The sequence below is a fragment of the Platichthys flesus genome, chromosome 1 (assembly GCF_949316205.1).
Source record: "Platichthys flesus chromosome 1, fPlaFle2.1, whole genome shotgun sequence".
In the NCBI taxonomy this organism is placed as follows: Eukaryota; Metazoa; Chordata; class Actinopteri; order Pleuronectiformes; family Pleuronectidae; genus Platichthys; species Platichthys flesus.
This window is the reverse complement of record NC_084945.1, coordinates 11779303-11797227: the sequence shown is the minus strand read 5'-3', so window position 1 is coordinate 11797227 and position 17925 is coordinate 11779303. Positions and strand designations below refer to the sequence as shown.

The 17925-nt window shown below is 41.2% G+C and overlaps 1 protein-coding gene across 1 annotated transcript in view; it reads right to left on the bottom strand.

Annotated features, from left to right (window-relative positions):
• plekha7b (pleckstrin homology domain containing, family A member 7b) overlaps positions 1–17925 on the bottom strand; it is a 66551-nt gene that overhangs the window by 25274 nt on the left and 23352 nt on the right. Inside the window, exons 4-8 of the mRNA XM_062384850.1 lie at positions 8258–8341; positions 4191–4299; positions 3235–3339; positions 2677–2749; positions 2068–2168 (exon numbers count right to left, since the gene is read on the bottom strand). Coding sequence (XP_062240834.1) covers positions 2068–2168; positions 2677–2749; positions 3235–3339; positions 4191–4299; positions 8258–8341 — 472 coding nt within the window. The remainder of the gene's footprint in view (positions 1–2067; positions 2169–2676; positions 2750–3234; positions 3340–4190; positions 4300–8257; positions 8342–17925) is intronic.

Sequence of the window (17925 nt, the reverse complement as noted above, 5' to 3'; positions counted from 1 at the left end):
CCGAATAAGTTCACGTTGAAATTATTCACAAAAACTAACAGCACCCCTTCAGGCTCTGGCATTGTCTGTAGACTGCCGCTGTAGTCATGTCAGCACATGATACTACTTCGCTGCACATTGATAGTAATGTGCATTCACGACTGATGGGATGATATGGAATAAAATGAGCTGAGAGTGGAGGGCCGCTGATGAGGCTAAAGTGAAATCAAATACCTATTCATGCAAGACAGGAAGTCAGGATGGCTGCCTGCAGATAACAGTACTCACTCCTCCCGTGCACACACACCAGGTCACAATGGAAGGCAACAGACCACCAGGGAATGAGAGAAACACAGTGAGATGAGCAAAGATATGAGAACAAAACAAAACGACAACAACAACAACAGCAGATCAGTGCTGACTCGCAAAAATGGTGTGGTCATCACAAGACTGAGTAACAGTGGCAAAACCATACAGAGTTATGATAAATGACAATCTGACATCAGAGCACAGCCCGTAGCGCTTTCAGGAAGGCAAAGAGAATCTACTCTAACATGCAAATATTTTAGATAAGTACCGCACTGACTTACACAGCCTGTTGTGGCCTCTTATATCTCCATTCAACTGCTGCTAAACAAATTCGTTTTAAGAGAGTTATTTGAGTCACAAACTACAGTACATTATTTCATCCTATTATTTCCGGTCAGCACAGGCTGTAGTCTGTAATTCACTGTACATGTCAGTGGCTCTGACATTCCTCTGTTGAACAACACCAGACATCCACTGAGCAGCTGTCACGCTTGCTTAGCAGTAACTGAAATATTCCAAAGCACCTCCGATGCAAGTAATGTAATCTCCTGCTCTTTAATGCATGATGGCTTGGGGAAAGAGGGAGCGAGGGGAGGAGGGGATAAGGATCTCTTAAATACAGGGTGGGAAAGCACAGCCCTGGCTCATTTCACCTAACCTTACATATACTCCCTGGCAAGCGGTGGGAGGAGACAGTGAAGAGGCTGAATGTATAATTAATACTCCCTGCAGAGCAATTATTGTACAAATTCTATTGTGCGTAATTTGATCTTTAATGCACGGGCGGTATGTCCCACAGAAGCACCCACATTCACACACATGTACACACAGACTGGAAGAACAGAAAGCCCCACTACAAAGGAGCTGAAGAGGATTGCAACAGAGTGCCCTGAAGCTGCAGTGATGCATCAAAAATTCAGGTACCATTGTTCCCTGCAACAAGCTCTGCTTCCACAGAGGAGGAGCTGGAGAACAATCACCCTCTCGCCATAAGAAAGAGACATAATCCCTCTGTTGTCCTCTGGCACAACTCACAAAAGACTTTCAAGTAAAAATGACATTATTACCAAAATGCTTTCTGGCTGTTTTATGTGCAATAAACAATGTGCCATCCAAGGATAGATGGGAAAACAAAGCTCCTGCACTGTGCTCAGCGTGGAGAAGACTGCACTACTGCAGCCTCTGCAGCGCACTGCAGCTACTGAGAACGATTAGTTTCTACCCCTGCTCACAGCAGATGAATAAAATGATAAAATGAGACCATGCATAAGTCTGCTGTACATGAAATGCATATGCTAATATAGGCAGATCACCTCATTAAGAAGGTGTGACTAAAATATGTAAAGCCTTGTGCTGCAGCCGTTCACTTTAACCCTCAGCAAAAGGTTTGTGTCAGAAAAGACCATTTGGTCAAAAGGTCCTCCAGATGTTCATAGAATTCAAAACGTGAGTTGCGTGCAAAATCCCTCTTGCACAGAAATGTGAATATAATAAAAATGTTTAAAGTAGAATAAGTTTTTTAATTCAACAAAATGAGGCAAGCCATCTTTTCAAACATACCGGTGTTAATGCTTTCATGCTGTAATACTCACAGCAGTAAAGGTTTGCATTAATAAAAGAAACTTTAAAAATAATGATGATGACATGATCCCAACTTTTATATACATAACTGTAATATTTCTTGATCTTCAATGAATGAACTGGAATAGTAAACACATTTTACACACACACATGATTTCATGTGTCTGTCTCAGTGACACCTGAGTGACTCAGTGTTACCTTGAAAGCATATTTGCGGTTTATGTGGTCATCAGGCTCAACTGGTGCAATGACATAACTGGGCAGAGGGATGCTCCCGAGCACGGCCTCCTCTCGGCTGTCTGTGAACCAACAACACAAACATGGACTATTGTTACTGGCATCCAAAACAACAGTCTTTACATTTGCCAAGAGTTATTTTACAATGTGAATGGCTGATGGCAGGTTAATGAGCAGCAGGAGGATCAATGAGGCATAATTCATGGGTGACTCTTTTCTGGGCAGGGCTATGTTGTGGCAACGTGTGGCACGAGGTGGCATGTGGCTTATCTATTATTCAGTATGATTAATGGAGGAGAGGAGGTAGATGCTATGGCAACACAAGCAGAGATCACATCCCATAATAAAACACTCAAGTTAATGAGGAGGGAGAAGGGAGAGGAGGAGAAAGCCAGGGAGAGTCAGTGATAGCAGTGGGTGTCATACGTCTAATTAGAGGCTGTCATCAATCAATAACTGTATCTTCCCACAGCGGAGATCTCTAAATGTTGTTATGTGTGAAATCATAACCAAAATCATTATATTTATTTCCTCTTAATCCAGAGCCAAGTGCACTTTCCACACACTCACCTTTGTAGTAAAACAAGCAGAAGTCTGACAAAACAAACCACTTCCTTTTCCACAGTCGCATTCCAGAGCTGTCCTGGAGGTGAAGGGAGAAACACAGCAGAGTGTACTTAGAAACCCTCCTCCCAGGAAACGCATTCCTCTTTTGTATTTCAAACGAGGAATAAAGTGCTAAATATAAAATAATACAGTCCTGATACAAACTTTAAGCCCGAGAATACTGATATCAACTGTTTATCCTTTGTTCACAAGGTCACATCACACACAGATACAGGTGGATCTGACTTTCTGCATGGAAGGTCAACCGATCAATATGCAACTATTATGACTATGATGTGAAGTGAGAGATTTGAATCGGTTTTAACTTTTTAGCATCTGCTAGGCTGCAACTAGCAATTATTTTCAATTATTGCAAATCCTCTTGTTTTTGAAGAGGAGGAAATAGAGAATGTTTGGCTTTAAAAAAAAAATGAAACAAATTCAAGTTCTCAAACTGTTTAATTTGCTGATAGATAAGTGCCAGGTGGGGTTTTCACCAGGAGCAGAGGAACTGCAGCTCACCTGTTTGTAGAGCCAGCCTCTCACCACCACTGGGATGTTGAGGTTTCTTTTAATAGCATGATCCCTCTTGCCAAAACTGTGAACTTTCCCCGAACCTCTGGAGCCCTGCAGAAAAAAAAAAAAAAAACAGAGTTGGCTGTGCTGAAGAACTGTGTGTCTATTTACTTTGATTACCTGAGGAAACATGGGGTAATGATTAGTAATATTAAAGTGTCCGGGACAATGTTGGTGCAAAGAATACAAATACAAAAAGAGTAAAAAAAAATTTTTTTCTCGGAACTTCCTTCTTTAACAACCACAATGAGAAGAGGAAATACCAACAGACTGTTTCTGGGGAGGCGTCCATTTATAATCAGGCTTATTTTTAGACAAGGTCATTTCAGACCACAAATTATCAGAGGAAATGAAATCATACTTTTTCTCAGGTGTTCTGCTACATATAAATAACTTTGGCTGTCATGTTGTCCAACTTAAAATTAGACAAAGACAAAAATGATGAGGGGACAAGAATTCCTTGGTTAAATGTTTATACAAACACGTGACATAATTATTGTTTTAAATAGACAAAATCTTAAATAATATTCTCTACCGTCGAGTTCAATGTCTTTGCGAGGTACAATTTAGGATTCCTATGTTACTCTACTGTCTTTAGCTTCTGTGGTGTTTCACATATTCACCAATAATTGACATGATCATTGTGGAAACAAAAGCAAGGATGCACACAACCCTGTTCAATCTAAGGGGATGAGTAAAAGAGTCTTATTAAGCTTGAACAATGACTGAATCATTAATCAGAATGAGATAATGTCTCTGAGTTGATTAAACCAATTTATCAACATGAGCATTAACAGTCGAGAGCTCCAAAAGCAATTCAGTATAAAAAAACTGATTAAATATCATTACATATTTCAGGTTTTACGGTAAAACATATTTATAAAAGGTTAAACTCTTCTCACCTTTGACCCTGAGGTATCCAAAGCAGCTGGGGTCCCACCCTTGGAGGACTCTGTGACCATGCTGGGGGATCTCTGGATGTTGGCTGACTTGGACATACGGGCCTCTATCCTGCAGTTGAGAAGGCAGCGTATAGAGGGAGATCACTAACAGACAGGATGAGAAGCATCGGACAGTGACGCCTCCTCTGACAAAGTCCAGACAAGCAGTGAAACAGTGCAGCCCTGTGCCGAGCCTTCAGATGGAAAGGATATGGCTATTTCCTGACAACGCCGTGCGACATGTCACATAGCCAATGGCTCTGCAGGGGACGTGTTAACAGTGGAAGCTTTCTGTTCCAAACACGTCAGTGAGACTTGGTCTGACACTCACCCCAGGGCGGGCTTCTTATACACGCCGAGATAACAGGCCCAAACAAAAGAAACAACAGCAAAAAAAGCCTAATGTTACAACATATACCCACCCAGACACACACAGGTTACAGGTTAAAATGGTCTTTGGGATCAAAACACATCAGAGTCTATTCTTTTCTGTTATGGTACATTTCTATTTAAATACACAACTAACAAAGAATATGATTTCTTACATAGTTAAGAAAAGGATATTTATAGTTTATAGTTTCTTTTCAATAAATGTGGACATTAAAATGAAATAAACAGAACTGTTACAGCATGGAGCCAATATCACTTGAAATGATTCTGTTATAATGATATGATTTACGAAATGTTATGTCATGACTTTTCAAAGTGTTGCATCTCATCTCCGAAAGCAGAAACTTGATTAATTTGACAACATTGCCAGAAGAGAAGGAAAACTGAAACATCTTCAGAGCTTGAGTACAGTCAGTCTAACTGATCTGCAACTGACAGGAACAAGACCCCCGAATAGACCTAGTCTTAACATCCATCCTGGTCTGGTACAGGTGTCATCCTCTAACCGGCTAGTTCCATGATGAGCCCAAAGTATTGTTATTCTTCTCTGTTTCCATATTTTATATTATTTGTAGCCATCCCCACAAAGGGCTGCTACATATTGATTTTCTGTTTTTTCAAATGAGTAAAATCTTGTTTCATTGTAAAGCTCCGTGCTTTGAATCCCTCAGCCCCTTCTAGCTCCACTCTTTCCCCCTCTCTACCTCTCCTTCTCACACCTACACACACATTTACAGCACATCTACTACACATCTCTGTAGTTGGAACAGCTGAAAACAACATCATATCTTCTTTGTAAACAGGGGACACACGGTATGAGTGTATTTCCATATAGACTTGGTGAGTGAGATCCGATCACGAGGTCATTCAGTATTGATGTTGGTTCCAGGTCGGAGCAGAATGAATATGTGCCTAGTCCCTCTGCCTCCTGCATTGTTATGCAAAGGGTTTAAAAGCGGCACCAATCTTATTTTTCCCTGCTTTGTGTGATGTACAGCACTGAGGCTGAGGAGAAGGAGATGAACTCAAGATGGGTGTCAGAGACTAAAGCAAAAAAGCAGGTAGAACAGGGGTAAAAAAAGAGAGAGAGCACAGTGGAGCAAGACGTACAGTATCTGCACTCACAGCGTGGGCTGCAGATAACGTTATCAGGGGATGTTTCTCTCACATGAAGGGGACTCCGCTGTTTTATGTGACAATTTCTTACTGTTTACCATCTCTGTCACTGGAGCAGGTCCCCAGGAGATTTGTTGTGGCGTGTGGTTGAGCGCGGCGATAATTCACATCACACAGCGAAGAAGTGGAAACAACACTAAGCCACATCTATTCCTGCTTCTCCTGCTATGATGGAAATGAGGGCGAATGTGACGTTTTTTAAAAATCCTTTTAGGCGGCTGGTGCTTATAAAGAGATTTGACAAATTGATCATGTGTGATAATCTATACCAGAGTCAAAGCCCCTCGGACCAGCAGAGCATCGGCTGATCGACCTCTCCGTGGTGAGGGGCTTCCTGAGGATCTGTTTCCTGCTCTGCCCTCAATCCCATACAGGTCTCCAGGGAACACACTGTGGTTCCCTTCACTTGGAAGTGAGCCTGGGATTCATGCACCCCACTTCCCTTTCAGACATCATTATACACAGAGTGGCACCACTAACATCACCATGTCAGAGAACAACAATGTTTTGTAGTTGAGGTGAGGTCACCCCTTTGCCACACACATTCAATACTAAAACTGTCAAGCGCTCTACACACAAGTCTTTAACAGGATTTTACAGAGAAGGAAAGAGGACTGGAAATGAGGAGTTGAATGAAAAAGAAGAAGACAAAAAACAGACACAGCCTTAAAGGGTAATGCCCCAGTTTCAAACAAGGATAGGTTTACTTCTCACAAGGAGCCCTACTCAGCTGTAATAGTTGGATTTATGGGTAATTTGGGACTTAGTGCTTTTGGAGCTTAAGCCATAGGCCGGAAAATAAAGTCAGCATAACTCTGCTGCCTTAACTTTCTGGAGTTAGCAGAGTTTGTGTGAGCAACAACACAATGGGGGTTTGGAATAAATGGGATCTCTTATTTAATTAGTGGTATTAAACTAGTGCAACCAACAAATCCCCGTAAAAGTCACTGTAGATTTCCATGAAAATGCTGAATAAGTGTTTAAATGGTGTTTTAAAGTGGTGATTTCATGGCTTGTTCCAATTGATCTGTCCTCATTTAACAAATGTCACTTGATCTTACACAAGTTCTCTGATTAACACATCAAGTTTGTGGGGGGGGGGGGGGGGGGGGGGTCCGGAAGCCCGGTTGGAAGAGAGCTCGGTAATTTGAAGTTAAATACACCTCAATAAAAAATAAAAGAAATCCATAAAGTTTTTATAGCCCTCTGCATTAGGCAGGATTCAGCATTATCTCACTAGATATCTCTTTCTCTGTGTGCATCTCATGTCTAAGCAGACAGGCCCACCTGCCCTGGCTGTGCTTCAGCTGCACATGACACTGTATTGCATGTGTAACTCACCACTGTCCTGACCTCACTGTTTTTCAAATATTGGCTCAGGCCCAGGAGGTGAAACAAGTTTGAATATTTTTCTATATCTGTCTCGGCCGTTGCTCAGAACTCTCTATTGATTTTGGTGGTGGTATTGTTGCTGTGTGTACAAGGCTTCTCTTCGATGGCTGAAGTTTAAAAGTTCAACACAGAACGAGGCTGGAGAATGCATGACATTTTAATATGCTCACTGAATGTGCTATGACTGGGTTTCTCAACCTTGTCTCGCCCGCTACTTGGCATCCTCGTCATGTTGTTGTGACAGGGGCATTAAACTGATGCTATTCTTACTATAACACGTTTAAGGGCTTAGGACTAGCATGTCAGAGTAACAGAGTCATTTTGTTATTGATGAAAACATGCGCGAGGCAACCATAACTTTAAAGCCGCTTGATGGTTTACAAATCCCTCGCTGAGCAGCCCCGAACCAGGGATAATGTGGGGTTTGAGGAAATGACTGACAGAAGGAGGGTGCGGATGAATCACAATCAGTTTTGCATTGCCTCAACAAAACAGCTTTTAATTAGTGAGAATGCAGAGGTCACTCAACACGCTATTGCCTCAGTGGAACCTCTCTGCTATGTGTGGTCGTCTTACAAGTGGCAGCTTAAATACGATCCGACACCTGCTGCTTTATATTGTGCTCTAAATCTGCCATTCAGCTTTGATGGCTCGGCCGGATGAGATTCACACGCCAATACAAAAAAGAATGAAAATAAATCTGACTCCCGTGTCATGGCAAGTGCATACTGTAGTAAATGAAAAGACAATATTGCTATTCTCTGGGAAACTCTGTCAGTGATCAAGTCTGAAGAACATTCAGCTTTCTGCTTTTATGACTTCATCAACACAGAGAAACAGCGATGGACCAAAATAAACTTACATCACATCCGTAATCAAGCCAACATTAACATAAACCCAATGATTGATGGGACAGTTTCATGACTCCAGATGTGCTAATGGAAAGTCAAGTCTTTATTCTTGTTCTTCCTGCAAATTCTGCACCCACAATATGACCTTGAGGTGACCCCTCTGTTCATATGAGCATGTGGCAAACGGCTCAGGGACATGAAGAGAAAAGAGCCACTCACCTGTCTTGTAGAGTGTATTCTGTGTTTTCAGGGGAAATCTGTCCGGTGACAGGATGCCGGAACGATGTCATCCTCAGGTTGTGGCTGCAGGCGACAGGGAGACGGAGAGAAAACAGCACCAGGGGAGAAAATGGTATTGAGAATCACGTCATTAATCATAGTCCTGCTCCCTCCATGTTTTTTGTATTTTTTGAATTTGGCTACTGATTGAAGTTACATACGAAGAAAGCTCCTAATGATGCCTGAGTCGATAGTAAACAGAAATCTATGGTAGCTCTAAAGCCAGGTCAGGAAGCACAGCTCATTTTCTTTGACACAAAATGTAGAGCTCAGCCCACCAGGCTTTATTGATTTCAATTAGATGGGGCCATTTATTGCTTTAACTAGAGCATAAACGCATGTTACTGTCAAAGCACAGAATACGAAACAGACAAGTGAATCATGGTGCTGAGTGGGCTGACATATTGTGCCATGACTGGTTTATATTAGTTGTTGTCTATTGTATATTTACATATGATATTGATTTAAGTATATAACTAAGTATAAAATCCCCAAGATGTTGTTATCAAACCCTTTTGACAAAGAAACATATTTTAGGCTTGATATTTTACAATTAAACCATAAACTAAATAAAAAGAAAACACAAATACAACCAAATATATAGAACATAGATTAGGAAAATAAATCTATTTTTGAAGAAAATATAAAAACATAAATGCCTTGTTTATTCTGTCAAATAAAGTGTTCATATGGGCAAATACTGTAAATGCAGAAACGTATGCGTGTGGGTGTGAAAGGCGCATATCGGCTGATATTAGTGGCCAAGAGATAAATCAGTCAGAAAATATCCCCAAAAAGATTTAGTCTGATATCATACCACTGATATTCTTTTTAAATATTGTCCAACTGTGTCTTGCTGTATCAACATTTGTTGTCAAACACACAGAAAGTGGAGCTCCAGTCACTCACTGTCTTTGGTTTTCCTTTTCATTTAGATTTTCTCACTTCTTACACACAAGCCCACTACAGCAATAGAGTCGTAAGGATGGACGGTTTATCAACTATTAGGATATATATATATATATATATATATATATATATATATATATATATATATATACACATACACACAGGTACAGTTAAACAAATAGCTGAGATTAAAATGTTTACACAACCCTCACTAGAAGCATTCCAAGGGTACAAAGCAGTTATAGGGGTGAAACGGCAGAGGAACAGCTGCACAGTTTCAGGACTATAAGGGTGCAGAAGCATATACAAACTGAACGTGGTGCCCCGTTGCATCACCATGCAGCGGTGGGAGGGGGAACAAACTGAGCCGACAGGAAAGATTAATGATTTGACCTTTCAGAAAGGTTCAGGGGCGTATTGAACAGGAATGATGCTGAGCAATCGTGCACACACAAACTACCTGTCATCAACTATAAACAAAACATTACATCTACTCATGAATGAGTGTTTTGATCCCACATGCTCACATACATGTAGATATATGCAGGTTTGTCCAGGATGGTTCCTGTTAGTGATTCATAATTTGCTGAGCTGCTCTGAACAAAGTCAGCACTGCGCCAGCCCCCCCCCTGTTAATTAGGAATGTGCATTCTTTAGGCTTTTGTTTTAGCCGCATTACTTCTGAACTATTTGTCACGGAATTTGCAGCATCCCCAGTTAGTGTAAGAACACTGCAGCACAGTGGGTCCATTTGTTTGCAGAACTTTCCTTCCATCAGCGCTTGTGACAACAGTGTCCCAAAGCGGGAAATGAACTCTAGTTGAGATGAGTTAGCACTCTGCATTCTGGATTGGGTCATTGAGAAACAGAAAGTCAGAAGAAGTTGCCGGAATTGAGCGTCACAAATCTGATTCTGAGAGGTGAAGACTCATTTCGTATAGTGATCATGTCATTTATATTCTTTGTGGTCAGATCAGATCAGTTCAGCTCCAGTTTAAACTTTGTTTTGCACATTGATTTGAATACAGTTGATCTTTAACACAATCACGCCTGCTCTTATCAATAACCTATTTATCGTGTAAAACAGAGATACAGTAAAATTGTATTACTTGATTTCAACCTCTAAAGCAGAAATACTCCACATAAACATTTGTGTATAACTGAAAGAAATCAACAGTATCTGTTAAACTTTACATTAATTGTGATCGTAGTAAGGTCAAGACTTTCTTCATATGCAAAAGAGTTACAGCTGTACAGAGCCCCTTGAATCTCAAGAAGCAGAATTTAGTGAATCATCAGACTTTTTTGTCACAGCACTGTACTTTATCTTGAGGTCAGTTCTATGTTGCTCAGTTTAAGATTCAAGAATAATTGAATTCCAAAAGCAGACATTGTCTCACATCACTAGTATGCTCTCTGAAAAACAAGACATCGGGTCAAGTGGAGTTCCTGCCTCCATTAGGCAAGAAAGGATGGCCGGCATCTCTCCTTGCAGAGAGGCTCAAGAGGGCATCTCTCAATGTTAACATGTACAGCAGAAGTTGTGTCACGTCAACGTAAACAAGAGATCTGTCCTAACCGAGTAAAGAGGGGACTCTCAGGCTGTGAAGCAATAACTACGATTTTTGTGACCCAATTGTTATTCTGATGAAAAAAAAAATACCCCAGCAACTTGAGGATTTTCCATAAACAACGCTGATGTGATGTAAAGTAGGAAAACTTGGCTGTGACCAGGGATGAACCTGAGAATGAAATGATAACATGGTTTTGATTTCAGCCAAAGCTTCTCATGAGAAATGTGTAGAAACAGCAGCAGTGCAGCCTAAACAATGTGTACATGCTCTCTCTCTCTCTCTCTCTCTCTCTCGCTCTCTCTCTCTACCTCTCCACCTCTCTCTACCTCTCCACCTCTCTCTACCTCTACCTCTCTCTACCTCTCTCTCTCCACCTCTACCTCTCTCTACCTCTACCTCTCTTTCAATGCTGCAACACCAGACATACCATACCACTGTTGTTTTAAAACAAACAAGTGGCCCGGTGTAAACCCTGTCCGATACGGGGACATAATCAAGGCAGCAGAGGCCCCAGGGGCAATAAGGCTCTGTAGCTTGACCACCTCCTTTCCTCCCTCTTTTTCCACAACCATAGCAACACACTGAGGCTCCAAACTGCTGCACACCATCCATCACAGACAGGAATCACACCATCCGCTTGCAGTCTCAACCCCTGTATCTGTTTACACCGCTGTCCCTGAGAAAGAATCTCCCACCAGGGGAAACAGAAAACTCCCGTAAACCTGAGCACTCACTACCGGCACAGCTCTCCTGCTCCGCTCTGTCACACTCGCACAGTGGAGACAGTCTCACCCGCTGAGAGAAAGTGAATCATCGTGAATCAGCTGTTAGGACTCTCGCTGTGGTGCCGCAGGTCATGGAAATCCTCTCCTCTGCATTATCGAGGCAGGTGGGAGGTGCAGAGAGGGTCTCTCGTAGCAGCTGGCTGCCCGCGAGGAGCGGAGTGAAAAGAGGAGCCGGCGCGATGAGGACAGGAGTTTCTCCGTTTTTTTATCCTTCGTGATGTGTGAGAGTTTCATCCCACACCAGCAGAGTGGATGGTCGAGATCTAGCTCCCTCCCATCAGGGGAATACCTCTGTCGCTTACCAGATCCTCCTCCCTTTCCATTTTATACTTCCCTCTCTCCACCTCTTACTCCCTTTTCCTCGGTACAGAATCACCTCTTTCCAGGAAATAACAAGGACTGGAGCTGATGTTCAAGATAAAACTACACTGATGATGCAGCCAAGAGAAAAATGAGGGGGTCTTTTTATAATTAGTTGGATAATTGCCAATTCCTTGAACCTTCTTTGCTGCACTGACAGAATTCCTACAATAACGAAGCTGCCATTGTTTAGAGGTATTTTGCTGGGTGTTTGTAACAGGGATATGCCACTGGTATCCTCTGAGTGGCAGCATTGCAACTACAGAGATAAAGAAGGTGGCATGTTGGCAATTTAGGTTTTTTACAATTAGTATATTAACCTCCTTTAAACACTTTGTTGCTCCATGTTCACTTTTGGACTTAACATAAAAACAAGGGGTACAGGAGTCTCTTAAACACCTGCAGCATTTACAACAGCTTTATCTAAATGCCTGCTATGCTGTCAGTGGATTGTTAAACCTATACTTAAAACAAGATTCATATTAAACACATGTCAAACTGAGTGTTGAGTGGGACAGATATACAACAATTCAGGATTAAAATACTTTTAAAAACTTTAAAAATAGATCACCTCTTCAAGGGCACCTCAGGGTCACCCGTGTCTACTTTTTGATGCACTGCTCTGAGCTAAGAGGGAATTGAAACTAATCCTGAGGAATGCAGGCGGGAGCAGGTGGTACCGACATACTGAAGGCCCGTGGTAAATATTCCAAGTTAAAGGAGCAGCAGCCTCAGTTCTTTGTGTTTTCTCTTTGGACTCTAGTTTTTGTCTTTTTATAATTTATAGTTTTTATAGTTTTTGTCTCTCCTAACTTGAAGTACTGTACATTCAGACTAAAATAAGAGCCAGCCCACTAAGAACAGGAGCTGCAATAACAAGAGATTATATTTGTTTTGCATGTCCATTTAAAACTTACTATTAAAATCCTATTATTGACTAAAGAAGAATACATTTGAATTGGCACTCATAACATTAAGTTACGGTTATTGTTTGTTCAATGTTATATGTTGTTTATGTTTAACGATTGGAAACTCCTCCATTCATTTCCCTGTCAAAATCCAAGCTATAGTGGTTTGAAATAGTAGAACGAGTATGAAAAAGTCTTCCGCTAATTGTTATTTCAAAACTGAAGGCATCACCCATTTTACTGACCACATAACCCTTGTTTTTGTAAGATTTTCATATGTGCAGAATAAAACCTAATTATGAGATCCACTGATCAATAAAGATGAATCTGTGATCATCACAGCAAAGGAAAAGAAACAAATCTCTAAAACCAGTGTGGTGTAAGAGTCAACGAACACAAATCAATTCCACTAATCACCAGAGAGCACACAACAACAACAACCATTTCATTTAGTCTGACGGCTGAATTAATTTCCACAACAATTCAATTAGCTATGATGTACATCATCACATTGGTAGTGGGATGAAGATGTTCTTCTGTATAATCAAAATGTCAGGTAAAATGAAATTCCCATGAACCAACACTGAAGTGCAGTGACTGCAGCCCTGTCTGTGTGTAAGGCAGCCTGCACAGGCAGTGTTCCTGTGTGGCGGAGTGTGACAGGACATTAAGTAGAGAGAGGGAGATACTGACTCCCAGACACACCCTGCAGCATCCCGAGCCGAGCAGGCAAAATTAACCGAGCCTCAAGAACAGTGGTTTGTGCATAGTACATCCAGGCACAGGGAGCCATTAAGGAGATAAGCATTCTGCAGCAGGATTTGCACATGTTGCCTGACCTTTATCAGTTTCATTGAAGAGCACTGCAGCAGCCTCGCTCGCTGCATCTCTCCTTGACATTTACTCAGAATGATCTCGTCAGCCTCTGCATGGAGTTATCGGGAGATTTCACTGTCATTCACTTCACACTGGCCTTTCCCTTTTATTGCACTCACTTACTGCCATCACCATCATCGTCATTGTCTACAGCTGCAGACACTCAAAGCGGATTTGACACTATTGCACATTGATTACAACTCTACAGCAGCTAGCTATGCATGCGTGTACATTACTCTAAAACAGCATCAATAAAACAGGAAAACACCTGCTCTGTGCTGTGCTCATATGGAGCTTGCAGTCATCCAGCAAGCCACTCAAGCAGAACCGAAGAGAAGCACAGACAGGCTCAAACAGGCCCAATGCAAAGCAGAGACAAGTGCAAAAGGGTTGCCAGGGTCTGAACCAATCAGACAGAGGGTTTGGCAGAAAGTGAAAGAGCTGTCACATTATTAACATTCAGCACACACACATTTCTGACACAGCACATTTCAGTGCAGTCACAATGGTCCTTTGGGCCATGCTGTTCCAAAACATAAGCAAAGCAACCGCTGAATAAGTCGCAGTGAATACGAGAAAAGACTGTTGTGGGCCAATAATAAATAATTAGGATGCAAAAAAACACTTCCAAGGCTCCAATCTAACTCTAAAACAGAACCAGAGTGAAAACAATGATTATTTCTTTTTCTGCTGCGGATTTACTAATCTTCTGCCAAAAAGAGCCGTTGCGATCATTTCATGCCTGCTCAATTGGAATTTCTATTTCTCAAACTCCAATGAATTGCAAAAAAGGACAAAAAAGCAATTACAAATAACCAAAATCCTGTAAAACGGTTCTGTACATGAAAAGGTTTACTATTGGTTTATAAACTTGTAATAACCTGAACTTCTTCCAGCAATGGCCTGCAGCGAGAGAGAGAATAGCTTCAGCAAAAGACACATACATGTCAGCAATTCTTATGCTCTATTGGCACGAATTTAGCTGACTGATAAATATTTATAAAGGGTGATTAGAAGTAATTCATCAAAGAAATTGTGGTTTTATAACGCCTCCAACCATGACGACAAAATGACTTCCAAAAGCACTTAACTAAGGGATCAATAGATGACAGGGATATGCTGCACCAAACGAAAAAGTTAGAAGGTTTTGTGGAGCGAGCAGTGCTTTTGAGGGAATCAATGAAGGGACCCTGCAGCATTAGAGTCAATATCTAATAGCACAAAGTCACTCTGCATCTTACTCTCTGAATAATGATGAACCAGGGAAACCAGTGGTCATCTTTGTTTCATCTCTTCATTGGTGCTATAACCGATCATCAGCCTGAGGTGTGTGAAAGTGTGAGTGTGTGTTATGGGGAATACGAGCAGGGAAAAAACGGGGCTGTAAGATGTCTGATATTCTTACACTGTAACTTTATATTCGAACAAGGATTTTCTAAGCAGGTATTCCTAAAATTAATTATTGTGTGTATACAGTCTATCAATGCCTATAGTTGTGAGAAACCAACCATTTGCAGGATCTTTTCCCTGAGCTCAAACAAGGTTAATCAATAATCCCTATCAAAAAACTAAAATCTAAATTTAGAAAATGTTAAACTGAAATGTAAGTCATCCAAACCTTTTTTTTATGTTATAGTCACTGTTCCCTCTCTAAAATTGTATTTAATTAGAGTTGAATTATGTCTTGTGTCTGCATTGGCCAAAACAAAATAAGATTAGAAAAACCAAGTGGAGAGAATAGCTTGTTATAATCCACAGTGGATATCTATACACCTGATTCAATTTAAGAAAAAGGTCAATGTAAATGTTCTCGGTAAGAGGGAGTGGGATGAGCCTCTCTGTTGCAGCACTACATTTAGAATAAATCAGATAAACGGTTGTATTCTAAACACAGACACCCTACCTTGTTTATATCAAAACATCACAGCAGCATAGCTGGTTAGATCTGGCTCTGCAAATTTCTTCTTGTGGGAATGAAAAGCTGCAGTAGACAAGATCTTGCGACGCAATTATCTCTCAGCAAGAGAAAAACAGACAATCAGCAAAAGCACCACATACCTGACAATGTAAAGGAGATGATAGGCAGTGCACAACGTATGCTGCTTGTCTGAACTGCAGCATTTACATGCTATCATTGGCCCTTTTCTACTGATAAAGAATAATTTAACGAAAAGAGCCCAAAAAAATGATAATAGCGGATCCCTGTCCTGCCCCATTTGTTCCCAACGTTTAACGACATTCTGCAACACAGACACAAACACACCGACACCCCCCCTCCCACAGTACTGAGTCAATCTTTGCCACAGGAAATCACAGGTTAATGAGAAGCAACATGATGACCTCTGACCTCTGTTCCCCTGAGGCTCCATGAGTGCTATACATAGCATTGAGCCACTGCATGTCAGAGGGAGCTGTAGATAAGTGACACACACTACAAGGAGGAATTTGGCCATGAGAGACGCACAGGTAGGTCATCACAGCTAATGCATGACTACAAAGTGAAAACAAAGCGTCAGCACTCAGCAGGACAAGAGGTTCAGCTGCACGTCCTCTTGCTCTGTCCACACTGGATCTGTCAGGCTGCAGCACTGCACTACACAGCATGACGAGGATTCAGCCATAAATTTAGTATGCTGCTTGATAAAAATGCTACTGTGCTGGAAAAAAATATATAAAATATGCTAAGTGCTCTTCAAGAACACTGTCTAATCAGAACGTTTAGGGAAAAGTAGGTGCGGATAAGCTTCTTTTTTTTTTTTCTTGCAGTGCCTGTGCAGATTATCTTGATTGTGTCGTGCATGGAGTATCAAGTTATTCAAATAAATCTATGTGTGCACTCAACCAATGAACAGACAAATAATCTGTCTCTACTCTGTCTGATCTTTGAGGCCGACGTCTATCAGCAGAAAAGTTACACGTGTAGATATAATCAGTCCAGGGAAAGCAGAGTCAGGTTAGCTAAAAGACTGTCTCTTAAATGTAAACACATACTGAGGTAAACAGATGATAACTAGAATGCCAACCAAAAATGACACACACTCACAGATATCAGTCCCTTACATATGCCTGATTCTTTTCAAGATTGACAAATTCTCAGAATGTTAAAGAAAGTGGAAGAAAAGTTCTGGATCCATGTCAAAGTGACTGGCTACTTTCTTATCCCATCTTTCAACAAAGTCACATCGAAATGTGATGAGTACTTTCTGCGTAATCGTGCTGACGGACAAACAAACCAATGGACGGGGACCGAAAACATTACCTCCTTGAGGTAATGGAGCATGGACAGCAACTGCCAGCTAACACAGCCGGCTGGATGATCAGTCTGCAGGGAACCCTCATTAGAAGGAATCCAATCAAATCCATGCAATTCTTTACGCTTGTCCGAAAACAATTTCTGGCCTCGCCACACTAAGTGACATCATGTGACAATGGGAAGGAAGACAGGCAACCTAGCTCATTCCACTGCATCTTCATTCTGTTTAAAGATTGTAGTAGTGAATATGTGATATGATGCTGGAATCCTCATCAGTCAGTTATTCAGATGAGCTGAAAGAGTCTTTGTTTGGCAGTTTGATGAAGTGAGACTTCATCAAACAGAACAAACCTTTCAATTCGGCTCATTGCTTCCTATACAACCTGAGACTGCACACACTATTGCCTGTGCCTAATGAACAACTGGACTAGAGCATTGGTGCTTGAGTGCAACTGGGCTGCGTCTATATATACTGTGTCTCAGTGGCTAAGTCCAACCCACACCGCAGAGCCAAACACAGCTAGCTGCTTAGCTGTGCAATGTAGGACAGGAGGGGATGTGAAATGCAGCTTTTCTAAAGCTGAAAAATCATAGGCAGTCATGTTATCTGTAACGGAGCAAATCAAAATTACCAAGAGGCTTCACTGAAATAAAATCTGAAAATGAAAAACAAGTGGAATACTGCTGGATTATCTATTCAATTGGATTCACCAATAGCTCAAAACTGAACATCTGGAAAACCAAACTTGCACAACATTCCCAAGAAAGATGCTTCAGAAGTAATTCATTAGAATTTTACTGACTCACCCTTGAATCCTGTGTGTAGGAGGCTTAACTAGCAAAACGATCATCACATAGTCAACCGAATAAAATTAAGAATGTTAAAGAGCTTAAGGTCCTGAACACGATCAAAGAAATAAGATAAGATCAGTTAAGATAGAGG